General features: G+C 45.5%; 2 protein-coding genes across 2 annotated transcripts in view; both read right to left on the bottom strand.

Moving 5' to 3' along the window:
• Positions 1-4,699, bottom strand: part of LOC123996576 (cingulin) — an 18,674-nt gene extending 13,975 nt beyond the window's left edge. The window contains exons 1-3 of the mRNA XM_046300027.1: positions 4,149-4,699; positions 3,958-4,046; positions 3,791-3,860 (exon numbers count right to left, since the gene is read on the bottom strand). Of these exons, the coding sequence (XP_046155983.1) occupies positions 3,791-3,860; positions 3,958-4,046; positions 4,149-4,574 (585 nt within the window). The 5' untranslated portion in view covers positions 4,575-4,699. The remainder of the gene's footprint in view (positions 1-3,790; positions 3,861-3,957; positions 4,047-4,148) is intronic.
• LOC123997349 (cingulin-like) lies at positions 4,577-14,375 on the bottom strand. The gene is made up of 2 exons (XM_046301485.1): positions 14,156-14,375; positions 4,577-5,168 (listed from the first exon to the last, which is right to left on the bottom strand). Exon 2 carries the CDS (start codon positions 5,165-5,167, stop codon positions 4,577-4,579), a length of 591 nt encoding a protein of 196 aa, XP_046157441.1. The 5' UTR covers position 5,168; positions 14,156-14,375.

Below are 14,375 nucleotides of genomic sequence, written 5' to 3'. Positions count from 1 at the left end.
GATGCATTTGCTGTTTGTTTTGGTAGCATTTTATAATTGTTTTGCCCAATAGAAATTAATGGTAAATAATGTGTCATTTTGGAGTTAGTTTTATTGTTAATAAGAATAGAATATATGTTTCTAAACACTTCTACATGAATAATGTGTATACTGCCATGATTATGGATAATCCTGAATAATGATGAGTGAGAACAGAAGAGGCATAAATATCTTACTCTGCAAAAAATGCTAACCTCCCTTGTTATTGTAATGGTAAGAGGTTAGCATGTCTTGGGGGTATGATATAAAATTCTAACCTACCTTGTTATTGTAATGGTAAGAGGTTAGCATGTCTTGGGGGTATGATATAAAATGCTAACCTCCCTTGTTATTGTAATGGTAAGAGGTTAGCATGTCTTGGGGGTATGATATAAAATTCTAACCTACCTTGTTATTGTAATGGTAAGAGGTTAGCATGTCTTGGGGGTATGATATAAAATTCTAACCTACCTTGTTATTGTAATGGTAAGAGGTTAGCATGTCTTGGGGGTATGATATAAAATTCTAACCTACCTTGTTATTGTAATGGTAAGAGGTTAGCATGTCTTGGGGGTATGATATAAAATTCTAACCTACCTTGTTATTGTAATGGTAAGAGGTTAGCAGGGGGGGTATGATATAAAATTCTAACCTACCTTGTTATTGTAATGGTAAGAGGTTAGCATGTCTTGGGGGTATGATATAAAATTCTAACCTACCTTGTTATTGTAATGGTAAGAGGTTAGCATGTCTTGGGGGTATGATATAAAATTCTAACCTACCTTGTTATTGTAATGGTAAGAGGTTAGCAGGGGGGGTATGATATGTGCGTCTAACCTTCTCACTCATCATTATGGGGCGGCATGTAGCCTAGTGGTTAGAGTGTTGGACTTGTAACCGAAAGGTTGCAAGAACAAATCCCTGAGCTGACAAGATAAAAATCTGTCATTCTGCCCCTGAACAAGGTAGTTAACCCACTGTTCCTAGGCCGTCATTGAAAATAAGAATTTGTTCTTAATTGACTTTCCTAGCTAAATAAAGGTTAAATAAAAAATTATGAAATATTCATTCAGGACTATGCATCCACATGAACTTATTCTATTCCTATCTGAACATCCAAAACAACCAAAAAGTGTGACACTGTCCCAATACTTTTGGAGCTCACTATAAGAGTACCTTGAGGTGTAATAGAGATGTATACTAAGAGTACTACTAAGGTGTATAGTGCATTCGGAAAGTATTCAGACCCCTTGACTTTTTCAACATTTTGTTACGTTACAGCTTTATTCTGACATGAACTAAAATTGTTGTTGTCCATCAATCTACACACAATACCCCATAATGACAAAGCAAAAACAGGTTTAGACATTTTTGCAAATGTATTAAAAATAAAAACTGAAATATCACGTTGACATAAGTATTCAGACCCTCTACGCAGTACTTTGTTGAAGCACCTTTGGCAGCAATTACAGCCTCTTCTTTTTGGGTATGTCCCCGAAAGAGGCTTTGTGCCTTTTGGTTGCCTGTTATGGTAATCTGTTCTTAACTGACTTGCCTAGTTAAATAAAAGTTTAAATAAATAATAAAATAAAAGCTTGGCACACCTGTATTTGGAGTTTCTCACATTCTTCTCTGCAGATCCTCTCAAGCTCTGTCAGGTTGGATGGGGAGTGTCGCTGCACAACTATTTTCAGGTCTCTCCAGAGACCAGGCTCTGGCTGGGCCACTCAAGGACATTCAGAGACTTCTCCCAAAGTCACTCTGTGTTGTCTTGGCTGTGTGCTTAGGGTCGTTGTCCTATTGGAAGGTGAACTTTTGTCCCAGTCTGAGGTAGAGGTCGACCGATTAATTAGGGCCGATTTCAAGTTCATAACAATCGGAAATCTGTATTTTTGGGCGCCAACTTCTTTTTTTTATACCCTTATTTAACTAGAAAGATCAGTTAAAAGAACACATTCTTATTTTCAATGACGGCCTAGGAACGGTGGGTTAACTGCCTCGTTCAGGAGCAGAACAGATTTTCACCTTGTCAGCTCGGGGGTCCCAATCTTGCAACCTTACAGTTAACTAGTCCCAACGCAATAACGACCTGCCTCTCTCTCGTTGCACTCCACAAGGAGACTGCCTGTTACGCGAATGCAGTAAGCCAAGGTAAGTTGCTAGCTAGCATTAAACTTTTCTTATAAAAAACAATAAATCATAATCACTAGTTAACTACACATGGTTGATGATATTACTAGATATTATCTAGCGTGTCCTGCGTTACGTATAATCTGACTGAGCATACAAGCATACAAGTATATAAGTATCTGACTGAGCGGTGGTAGGCAGAAGCAGGCGAGTAAACATTCATTCAAACAGCACTTTTGTGCATTTTGCCAGCAGCTCTTCGTTGTGCGTCAAGCATTGCGCTGTTTATGACTTCAAGCCTATCAACTCCCGAGATGAGGCTGGTGTAACCAAAGTGAAATGGCTAGCTAGTTAGCGCGCTAATAGCGTTTCAAACGCCACTCGCTCTGAGACTTGCAGTAGTTGTTCCCCTTGCTCTGCATGGGTAACGCTGCTTCGAGGGTGGCTGTTGTCGTTGTGTTCCTGGTTCGAGCCCAGGGAGGAGCGAGGAGAGGGACGGAAGCTATACTGTTACACTGGCAATACTAAAGTGCCTATAAGAACATCCAATAGTCAAAGGTTAATGAAATACAAATGGTATAGAGGGAAATAGTCCTATAATTCCTCTAATAACTACAACCTAAAACTTCTTACCTGGGAATATTGAAGACTCATGTTAAAAGGAACCACCAGCTTTATATGTTCTCATGTTCAGAGTAAGGAACTTAAAGGTTAGCCGTCTTACATAGCACATATTGCACTTTACATTCTTCTCCAACACTTTGTTTTTGCATTATTTAAACCAAATTGAACATGTTTCATTACTTACTTGAGGCTAAATTGATTTTATTGATGTATTAAGTTAAAATAAGTGTTCATTCAGTATTGTTGTAATTGTCATTATTACAAATAAAAACAAAAAAAAATGTTTGGTCCTCCAATAATCGGTATAGGCGTTGAAAAATAATAATCGGTCGACCTCTAGTCTGAGGTCATGAGCGCTCTGGAACAGGTTTTCATCAAATATCTCTGTACTTTGCTCCGTTCATCTTTCCCTCAATCCGGACTAGTCTCCCAGTCACTGCCGCTGAAAAACATCCCCACAGAATGATGCTGCCACCACCACGCTTCACCATAGGGATGGTGCCAGGTTTCCTCAAGAAGTGAAGCTTGGCATTCGAGCCAAACAGGTTAATCTTGCTTTCATCAGACCAGAGAATCTTGTTTCTCATGTTCTGAGAGTCTTTAGGTGCCTTTTGGCAAACTCCAAGCAAGCCGTCGAGGAGTAGCTTCCGTCTGGCCACTCGACGCAATCCTGTCTTGGAGCTCTACGAACAATTCCTTTGACCTAATGGCTTGGTTTTTGCTCTGACATGCACTGTCAGCTGTTGGACCTAATATAGACAGGTGTGTGCCTTTCCAAATCATGTCCAATCAATTGAATTTACCACAGGTGACCTCAAATCAAAGGGAAAGGATCTGTATACTTGTGTAAAAACAAAAATTCTAACAACCTGTTTTTCTTTGTACTTATGGGGTATTGTGTGTAGATTGAGGAAAATGTTTTATTTAATCCATTTTAGAATAAGGCTGTAACATAACAAAAACGTGGAAAAAGTCAAGGGGTCTGAATACTTTCCGAAGGCACTGTATATTAAAGTACCTTGAGTCCCTGGATCTTCTGGAAGATCACCCTGACTTTGTGTCTGATGACTGAGTCCCTCTCATTAGTCCTGTGGGGTGAACAACAGGTCAAACACACATGGTCAGAAGGATGTTGATAACTGGCCTGAATTAATATTGAATGACACCATAAGATAACTGCTGTACCCTTCTCTGAGGACACTGTAGATGGTCTGCATGACCTGCTCCTCCTCACTGGTGACCTCTGAACTCTGAAGCAGAAGGTCAGGGGTCACCTTTAGACAGAGCTCAGTGTTAGTATGTTTTTAAACTTTACTGGAGGTATTGATAATGTACTAGCTAAGTATACCGCTCTCCCCTCCCGTCCAGTCTCTTACCAGCGGGTCTGTCCGATTGGCTGACGGCGTCTCCACAGCGACAAACCTCCCCGGTGGAGCCCGCTGATTGACTGGGTGGGGCGTTGCCTTGCTCACGGAGCCTTGGCCCCGCCCCAGGCTGCTGTGAGTGGAGGAGGGAGGGGAGGAGTAGGGGTTGGGGGTGAGAGAGGGTGAAGGGGAGGAGTAGGGGTTGGGGGTGAGAGATGGTGAAGAGGAGGAGTAGGGGTTGGGGGCGAGGGAAGAGGGGATGGTGTCTCTAGGGTCCTCTGCTACAGGAGAGCGCCCCCTCTGTTCTCTGGTACTGCTGCTGCCGTCAAACCTGCTGATCAGTCTGTTGACGGGGGTCTGGGGGTGGGGCTGTGCTGGGTAAGAAAGGCTCTGGGGGTGTGCTGGGTAAGGAATGCTCTGGGGGTTGGGGTGTGCCATGGTCAGGGGGGCTGATCTGTTTGGGAAGGATGGAGGTCAGGGGCATACTGACTCCCCCCTCCCCTCCCCAGTGACCCATTGAGCCCGGACTGATACGACCCACACATTATATTCCTCCCCATACCCCCCTCCCTCACCCCTCTATACGTTCTCTCTTCCGCGACCCCAATCCCTCCATCCAGGTTCCCATAGCTACCAGACCTCCCATCCCCTGGTGGTCTCCCAAATTCTCCTCCCCCCTCACTCTCCAGTAATGAACCATGTGACTGTGCCCTGCGTAACTCCCCTCCCTGCCCTCCTCCCCCTTCCCCCCCTCCCTCCTCTCGGTCTCTCCTGCGGGGCAGACTGCCGTAACCTGGGGGGAAGTGGGTACGGAGCTGCACCCCATACGAATCTCCCTTTGGGCCCCCGTCCTTCATAACCACATAGGGTTGTCCAGCGATGCCCTGGACCCTGACAGCCACCCCATACTTAGAGGTGGAGGGGGGCTTGGATCTCAGCTGGGTCGAGGGGAGCCCCCCTGCTGAGTCGTTGATGAAGCGGATCTGAACCCCGTAGTCCACGGGGCTCTTCCGACCTGACGGAGTACTCATACTGGGGAGGGAGAGAGCGAGAGGGGACGGGGTGGAGGAGGAGAGACAGGGAAAGGGGAGAGAATGTGGGGAGGGGGAAAGACAATATTAATACAGCTATTTTTAATACAGTTTATCGTTTACTCCATGTGTGACTGTGTTGTTGTCTGTTCACACTGCTATGCTTGATCTTGGCCAGGTCGCAGTTGTAAATGAGAACTTGTTCTCAACTAGCCTACCTGGTTAAATAAAAGGTTAAATAAATAAATAAATAAAATTCCAAGTGTTATACTTTAGAAAAGTGAATGTGACAGCAGTAATTTATTGTTTTCTTTCCCGGGAAAGTATGTCAACTGAATATCTGACTGGTATGAATGTCATGCAGACACACAGAAAGAGGGTGGACTGTGTGTGTTTCTATTGGGTTTGCAAGTTACAAAGGTGTGTGAGAGAATGAGTCTCAGTGGAGTTGCTTTAGAATGGACTTTGTTCATAGTGACCTTCATTATTCATTAACCTGGAAACACACACACACCCTACCTCCCACTCTTTGGCTCCCCTTACGTGTACTCTTTTGCTCTCTCTCTCTTGACTTCCAGTTGGTTTAGTTTTTCCTCTTCTTTAGAAATCCCTGCCTAGGCCAGGCCAGCCCTGCCCAACCAGCACAGCAAAGGTGAGACTCCTTCCTCAATCTAGGATCTTTATTAGATCAATCAACTGTAATCACACATGATCCATAGCCAGCCCTTGTGAAGGATCCTCCCTCTGTTTCCCTCAGTAAGTCAACTCAGTCTCCCTCCCTCTATATGTCCCTTTGTCACTCGTCTTCATCTGATGTTTTTAACTGTGGACGTCTGACTGTATCATGTCCATGTGTTGAAATGTCTCAGGAGTTCCCGCCTCCCTCTATGGTGACCTGTGCCACGTCAGCTCTCATCACTAGGTCATCACACCGCATGCCTCATTAACATGGTCAGCTGTCATGACTAGGTCATTACACCGCATGCCTCATTAACACGGTCAGCTGTCATGACTAGGTCATTACACCGCATGCCTCATTAACATGGTCAGCTGTCATCACTAGGTCATCACACCGCATGCCTCATTAACATAGTCAGCTGTCATGACTAGGTCATTACACCGCATGCCTCATTAACACGGTCAGCTGTCATGACTAGGTCATTACACCGCATGCCTCATTAACATGGTCAGCTGTCATCACTAGGTCATCACACCGCATGCCTCATTAACATAGTCAGCTGTCATGACTAGGTCATTACACCGCATGCCTCATTAACATGGTCAGCTGTCATCACTAGGTCATCACACCGCATGCCTCATTAACATGGTCAGCTGTCATCACTAGGTCATCACACCGCATGCCTCATTAACATGGTCAGCTGTCATCACTAGGTCATCACACCGCATGCCTCATTAACATGGTCAGCTGTCATCACTAGGTCATCACACCGCATGCCTCATTAACATGGTCAGCTGTCATCACTAGGTCATTACACCGCATGTCTCATTAACATGGTCAGTTGTCATCACTAGGTCATTACACCGCATGCCTCATTAACATGGTCAGCTGTCATCACTAGGTCATCACACCGCATGCCTCATTAACATGGTCAGCTGTCATCACTAGGTCATCACACCGCATGCCTCATTAACATGGTCAGCTGTCATCACTAGGTCATCACACCGCATGCCTCATTAACATGGTCAGCTGTCATCACTAGGTCATTACACCGCATGCTTCATTAACATGGTCAGCTGTCATCACTAGGTCATCACACCGCATGCCTCATTAACATGGTCAGCTGTCATCACTAGGTCATCACACCGCATGCCTCATTAACATGGTCAGCTGTCATCACTAGGTCATCACACCGCATGCCTCATTAACATGGTCAGCTGTCATCACTAGGTCATCACACCGCATGCCTCATTAACATGGTCAGCTGTCATCACTAGGTCATCACACCGCATGCCTCATTAACATGGTCAGCTGTCATCACTAGGTCATCACACCGCATGCCTCATTAACATGGTCAGCTGTCATCACTAGGTCATCACACCGCATGCCTCATTAACATGGTCAGCTGTCATCACTAGGTCATTACACCGCATGCCTCATTAACATGGTCAGCTGTCATCACTAGGTCATCACACCGCATGCCTCATTAACATGGTCAGCTGTCATCACTAGGTCATTACACCGCATGCCTCATTAACATGGTCAGCTGTCATCACTAGGTCATCACACCGCATGCCTCATTAACATGGTCAGCTGTCATCACTAGGTCATCACACCGCATGCCTCATTAACATGGTCAGCTGTCATCACTAGGTCATCACACCGCATGCCTCATTAACATGGTCAGCTGTCATCACTAGGTCATCACACCGCATGCCTCATTAACATGGTCAGCTGTCATCACTAGGTCATCACACCGCATGCCTCATTAACATGGTCAGCTGTCATCACTAGGTCATCACACCGCATGCCTCATTAACTTGGTCAGCTGTCAACACACCGCATGCCTCATTAACACGGTCAGCTGTCATGACTAGGTCATTACACCGCATGCCTCATTAACATGGTCAGCTGTCATGACTAGGTCATTACACCGCATGCCTCATTAACATGGTCAGCTGTCATGACTAGGTCATTACACCGCATGCCTCATTAACACGGTCAGCTGTCATCACTAGGTCATCACACCGCATGCCTCATTAACATGGTCAGCTGTCATGACTAGGTCATTACACCGCATGCCTCATTAACACGGTCAGCTGTCATCACTAGGTCATCACACCGCATGCCTCATTAACATGGTCAGCTGTCATGACTAGGTCATTACACCGCATGCCTCATTAACATGGTCAGCTGTCAACACACCGCATGCCTCATTAACATGGTCAGCTGTCAACACACCGCATGCCTCATTAACATGGTCAGCTGTCAACACACCGCATGCCTCATTAACATGGTCAGCTGTCAACACACCGCATGCCTCATTAACATGGTCAGCTGTCAACACACCGCATGCCTCATTAACATGGTCAGCTGTCAACACACCGCATGCCTCATTAACATGGTCAGCTGTCAACACACCGCATGCCTCATTAACATGGTCAGCTGTCATGACTAGGTCATTACACCGCATGCCTCATTAACACGGTCAGCTGTCATCACTAGGTCATCACACCGCATGCCTCATTAACATGGTCAGCTGTCATCACTAGGTCATTACACCGCATGTCTCATTAACATGGTCAGTTGTCATCACTAGGTCATTACACCGCATGCCTCATTAACATGGTCAGCTGTCATCACTAGGTCATCACACCGCATGCCTCATTAACATGGTCAGCTGTCAACACACCGCATGCCTCATTAACATGGTCAGCTGTCAACACACCGCATGCCTCATTAACATGGTCAGCTGTCAACACACCGCATGCCTCATTAACATGGTCAGCTGTCAACACACCGCATGCCTCATTAACATGGTCAGCTGTCAACACACCGCATGCCTCATTAACATGGTCAGCTGTCAACACACCGCATGCCTCATTAACATGGTCAGCTGTCAACACACCGCATGCCTCATTAACATGGTCAGCTGTCATGACTAGCTCATTACACCGCATGCCTCATTAACACGGTCAGCTGTCATCACTAGGTCATCACACCGCATGCCTCATTAACATGGTCAGCTGTCATGACTAGGTCATTACACCGCATGCCTCATTAACATGGTCATCACACCGCATGCCTCATTAACATGGTCAGCTGTCATCACTAGGTCATCACACCGCATGCCTCATTAACATGGTCAGCTGTCATGACTAGGTCATTACACCGCATGCCTCATTAACATGGTCAGCTGTCATGACTAGGTCATTACACCGCATGCCTCATTAACATGGTCAGCTGTCATGACTAGGTCATTACACCGCATGCCTCATTAACATGGTCAGCTGTCATGACTAGGTCATCACACCGCATGCCTCATTAACATGGTCAGCTGTCATCACTAGGTCATCACACCGCATGCCTCATTAACATGGTCAGCTGTCATCACTAGGTCATTACACCGCATGTCTCCTTTGCACTTATAACCAACCAACTACAACACCAGGCACTAACCCAGTTACCACCCTTCTCTCATTCTCTCCCTCTTTCACACACAGACAAACTTTATTTCTCCAGCTGCCTCCCTCACTGACACACAAAAACAGAGTGTACAGAGTTTTTCCTCTCTTATCAGTGTGTGTCATGGTGGTGATAACACCAATGTCAGGCTCTTGTTCCTGTGGATAGGAAGCCCTGCCCCCACACATGCCTGCACTCTCATACACACTCTGGAATGAACTGTGTACAAGCAGGCCCACACACTCACAGGTGATCAGTGGTGTTGTAAAGAGCATCAGTGAAGACCTTGGTGCAGTTTATACACGGTGTCCAGTATAAATCAAAGCCCTCGCTATCAGGACAAGAGAGGAGACACACACACCCATCCCCTAGTCAGATTGACATATTAAATAAATGCATTAAAAATCCTACAATGTGATTTTCTGGATTTTTTCTCTCATTTTGTCTGTCATAGTTGAAGTGTACCTATGATAAATTACAGGCCTCTCATCTTTTTAAGTGGGAGAACTTGCACAATTGGTGGCTGACTAAATACTTTTTTGCCCCACTGTTGGTCAACAGATACAAAGGATCTTCAACATTAACCCTTCTTTCTGCATGCAGAGGCTAATCATCCATAATCAGTTGTAGAAGGCTGAGTTTAAAGCAGTGTTTCTCAATCCCTGGTCCCTGGGAGTATGTTGCTGACCTCCTGACATTGATTTACTCCATTCTACAGTTTAATCTAGGCAGTTGGCTATTCTAAGGAGGGAGGAGCATTGCTTGCCTGTCCCTGGTACTGAAACATATTGGGAAACACTGCTAGCTTGTGCGTGTGTGAGACAGAGGCTCAGTCTCAGCAGGGAGAACTGACAGTGAATAGGACCAAACATAATAGGAACACAGGAGTGGACCCCAGTCATTTCCCTCTCCCTTTCTCTCTCCCCATCTTTCTGTGTCAGTGTGTCAAGCCACTTCCAACCGGCCAGTTCAGCTACTAAGCAGTGAAAGGGGACAGTGGAGAGGAGATGGTAAGGGGAGACAGTCAGGGGACAGAGGGTGAGCCCATCCTATTGTCCAAACGATGTGGAGCAGAAAATGAGGGCAGAAACGCTGGGAACGCAACACTCTTCTCCCCCTGGCCCTCTCCAGCTCTCCCTCAGTCTGTCAGTCTGCCTCACTTATATCACTGTTCTGCACCTGACCCTCCCTCCATCTCTTTAACTTGTCTATCGCTCTAACCTTCCTTCTTCCCTCCCTCCCTCTATCCTTCGATCCATCTTCCTAACCTCTATCCCTCCCTCACCTCTATCCCTCTAACCTGTCTCTAACCTCTCGCTATAACCTCCCTTCTTCCCTCCCTCCCTCCCCCTAACCCTCCCTCCCATCCTAACCTCTATCCTTCGATCCATCTTCCTAACCTCTTTTTTCCCTCCCTCCCTCCCTCCCTCCCTCCCTCCCTCCCTCCCTCCCTCACCTCTATCCCTCCCTCACCTCTATCCCTCCCTCATCCATCTTCCTAACCTCTATCTCTCCAGACTTCCCTCCATCCCCCTTACCTCTCTCTATCCCGCCATCTCTCTCTCGAACCCTCCCCTGGGTTCTAAATCTCTGTCTCTCTCTCTGGAGAGAAGCACATGAGGCAGCTGACCGGACCTGCAACAGAGATTGTCTGTGGATACTTGTCTGAGGTTAAGACCAACAGGCTTCTGTTTAGCCAGTGCTTCACACTATGTACTTTAGAGAGAATAGGTAAAGGACGGTGCCCTGCAGCCTAACAACAGACTAACTACAGTGTGACCAGGTGAAGGTGTCCTCACTCAGACTCTAGAGTCCTCAGATTACAGACTCCCTTAATAAGGCATCAGCATGCTTCAGTTCAGCTGGCGCCTAGCTGAGACCTTTGCTTGAAAAACAAGGGGGGTAAAAGACAGTAATAGTATTGTTTGTCCATTTTGAGATGTCGTAGCCAGTATACACTTCTTCAAAAGTCTGAATGAATAACTCAAGTAATGTCATTAATTTTGACGTTTTTGCAGAGGAGATCTTAGAGGAAATAAAAATCTAATCTACATCTAATATGTTTGGTGCAGTTGTCATTCATCTCTCGTTGAATGACAAAAACTGTTGAAGAATCCCTACTGTTGACCAATCCTCGACGAAGGGGCGTAGACTTCGGCTAGCCTCAAGAGAAAATGTGTGCCCAACCAGCTAAAACGAATTACATTTACATTACATTTAAGTCATTTAGCAGACGCTCTTATCCAGAGCGACTTACAAATTGGTGCATTCACCTTATGACATCCAGTGGGACAGTCACTTAACAATAGTGCATCTAAAACTTAGGGGGGGTGGGGTGAGAGGGATTACTTAACCTATCCTAGGTATTCCTTAAAGAGGTGGGGTTTCAGGTGTCTCCGGAAGGTGGTGATTGACTCCGCTGTCCTGGCGTCGTGAGGGAGTTTGTTCCACCATTGGGGGGCCAGGGCAGCGAACAGTTTTGACTGGGCTGAGCGGGAGCTGTACTTCCTCAGTGGTAGGGAGGCGAGCAGGCCAGAGGTGGATGAACGCAGTGCCCTTGTTTGGGTGTAGGGCCTGATCAGAGCCTGGAGGTACTGAGGTGCCGTTCCCCTCACAGCTCCGTAGGCAAGCACCATGGTCTTGTAGCGGATGCGAGCTTCAACTGGAAGCCAGTGGAGAGAACGGAGGAGCGGGGTGACGTGAGAGAACTTGGGAAGGTTGAACACCAGACGGGCTGCGGCGTTCTTTGTTTTTTTATTAAGTCAAAATGTTGTCGTAATATATGCATAAACTCTTCCAAACCGTTTCAGCTGGGATGCATGCAGGCGCCTTTAGTGTCTCCTAACCCACCGGCTCTGCTCTCAAATGTAATTATCCCGCACTGAATTGAATTAAGGCCAGCTCCATCTCTGGGGAGGGATGGGAGAATTAGGAGAGAGAGAGTGTGGAAAGAGACCACTGCAGTATGGAGTCATGGCTGTGGCTGTCTTTGATTCATTAAATAATGAGAGTAGAGAGCATAAAGTCAGTATGCTAGAAATCTTTGTTCCTACTTAGCCTCATCATGATACTGGACTGTATTCTACAACCAAGGCCTTGTCCCTGCATATAGGGCAGTGCTTCAGTGAAAGCACCTGAAAGAGGATGGCCTTACATGTGTGTGACTGTCTCCTTCTGTGGTGACACAAATATATTACATATCATGACTGATGTTGGGCCCTATAAAATCTGGTTTATTTTTTGCCTGATTTCTCCATTTTTGCTTTTCTAGGTTTCCATTTTTTCAAAGTTTATTCAAGTTTACTCAAAATCACACTTTAATAGAAAAACAAAAAACATTGTTCAAATATTGTTGAATTCCATTTTAGTGTCTAGATTCTGTGTTCCATCCACAACACAGATTTTATAGGGCCCTACTGATGACTGTCAGTCATTTTTTTTTGTTAACCTTTATTTAACTAGGCAAGTCAGTTAAGAACAAATTCTTATTTTCAATGACGGCCTAGGAACAGTGGGTTTAACTGCCTGTTCAGGGGCAGAACGACAGATTAGTAAGTACCTTGTCAGCTCGGGGATTTGAACTTGCAACCTTTCGGTTACTAGTCCAACTCTAACCACTAGGCTACCCTCATGAGTGGCTGGTGGCTGAAATACCAAAGACTTTCCACATTAATGCTGCTGTCATTAGAAAATGTAAATAACAAACCAACTTGGGTCCCCCAAGACAGTCCTTCAGTTAAGACCATTTTCTTGGTGATTGGCAATTCATCCCATTCTTGACTTAAACCAGACCCCTTTCCACTCCTCTCACACCCAAACAACCAGCCATTTCTTCCTCTCTGAGTCTAATGGCACTCATTGGCATAACAAAGAAGACTTCAGTGTTGCCAAATAGAACACAAACACCAAATAGAAGCACCTAATACACCCCTCCAGTCACTGATATTCCACACTGTGTTGCTCAGTAAACATCCCCCTTAAACACACCTACCTGCACACTTCAGGGCCTTGCTCTAAGAGCATTCAATCTGTAAACAGTCTTATCGCGCTCTGTCACTCTCCCTGTCAGTCTCTCTCACTCTGTGCCTGTGGCAACAGTAAAACATGTCCCTCAGGCTGAGCTTTCTCCCATCGGTCATCAATACACTGCTGTGTTAAATTCTACATACTAACAGCCAAAAGAATGCATAGACATCTTGCATCAGATAGGAGACAACACCCTGGCCACTTGGTACTTTCTGTAGGCCACATGTCCATGAGTAATCACTGAACGTTGGCCAATAAAATGACAGAATGGTAAATCGCTTAGATAACTTAAATTGGGTCTCTTTTGAACAGATTTCGCTGGCTACATTGAATTCCTCAGTGTATGCGTCATAGTATCATCTAGCGTTAGCGAAACTTGGGAGAAGAGAGGCAGTGAGCAAAGTTGTTGAGGAGCTCCGAGAAAGCGTCAAATAACTGACATGTAAAAAGAGAATGTGTGACATTGACAGATGGGTACACATGGTTTAAAATGAGAATACCACTACGGGAGAGATCTAGACGAGGCAATGCAAAGATACACCTGCTCCGTGGCCTTTGAATTCTGAGTGACGTTACCCAGCACCGTTTCGCCATTAATAAAAGTAAACTTAGGGTAAGACACCAACAAGAGAGCAAGTTATTAAAGACGTAGCGGACAAATGTATTAGCTAGCTATGTGTCTGTATTGCGCAAGCCAACCAGCTAGAGCTAGCAAGCTAACCGCAAGCTACTGTCATAACTAGTTAATTTAGCTGTCTGGGTTAGTTCGCTAGCTAGCTTGCTAACTAGAGCGAACTAAACAACATCCAGAAACATACCTGCTATTTGGTCAAAGTAGTACAATTTATCAATTTATTTCCGACTTTCGAGTCCTCTTCTGTTGTTTTACTTGGTGTTGATGCAGATACTATTTAAATCTGAGAGAAAATACTTCTGAAAGAGCAGAGCATATCCATAATTCGAGACAGACAGATAAATTCGTTAAATGCAGCTCCAACCTGTTACCTTTGTGACCGAAGCCAGACGAGCCGCCTAGCC

The sequence above is a fragment of the Oncorhynchus gorbuscha genome, linkage group LG15 (assembly GCF_021184085.1).
Source record: "Oncorhynchus gorbuscha isolate QuinsamMale2020 ecotype Even-year linkage group LG15, OgorEven_v1.0, whole genome shotgun sequence".
Classification (NCBI taxonomy): Eukaryota; Metazoa; Chordata; class Actinopteri; order Salmoniformes; family Salmonidae; genus Oncorhynchus; species Oncorhynchus gorbuscha.
This window is presented reverse-complemented; position numbering and strand designations above follow the sequence as displayed.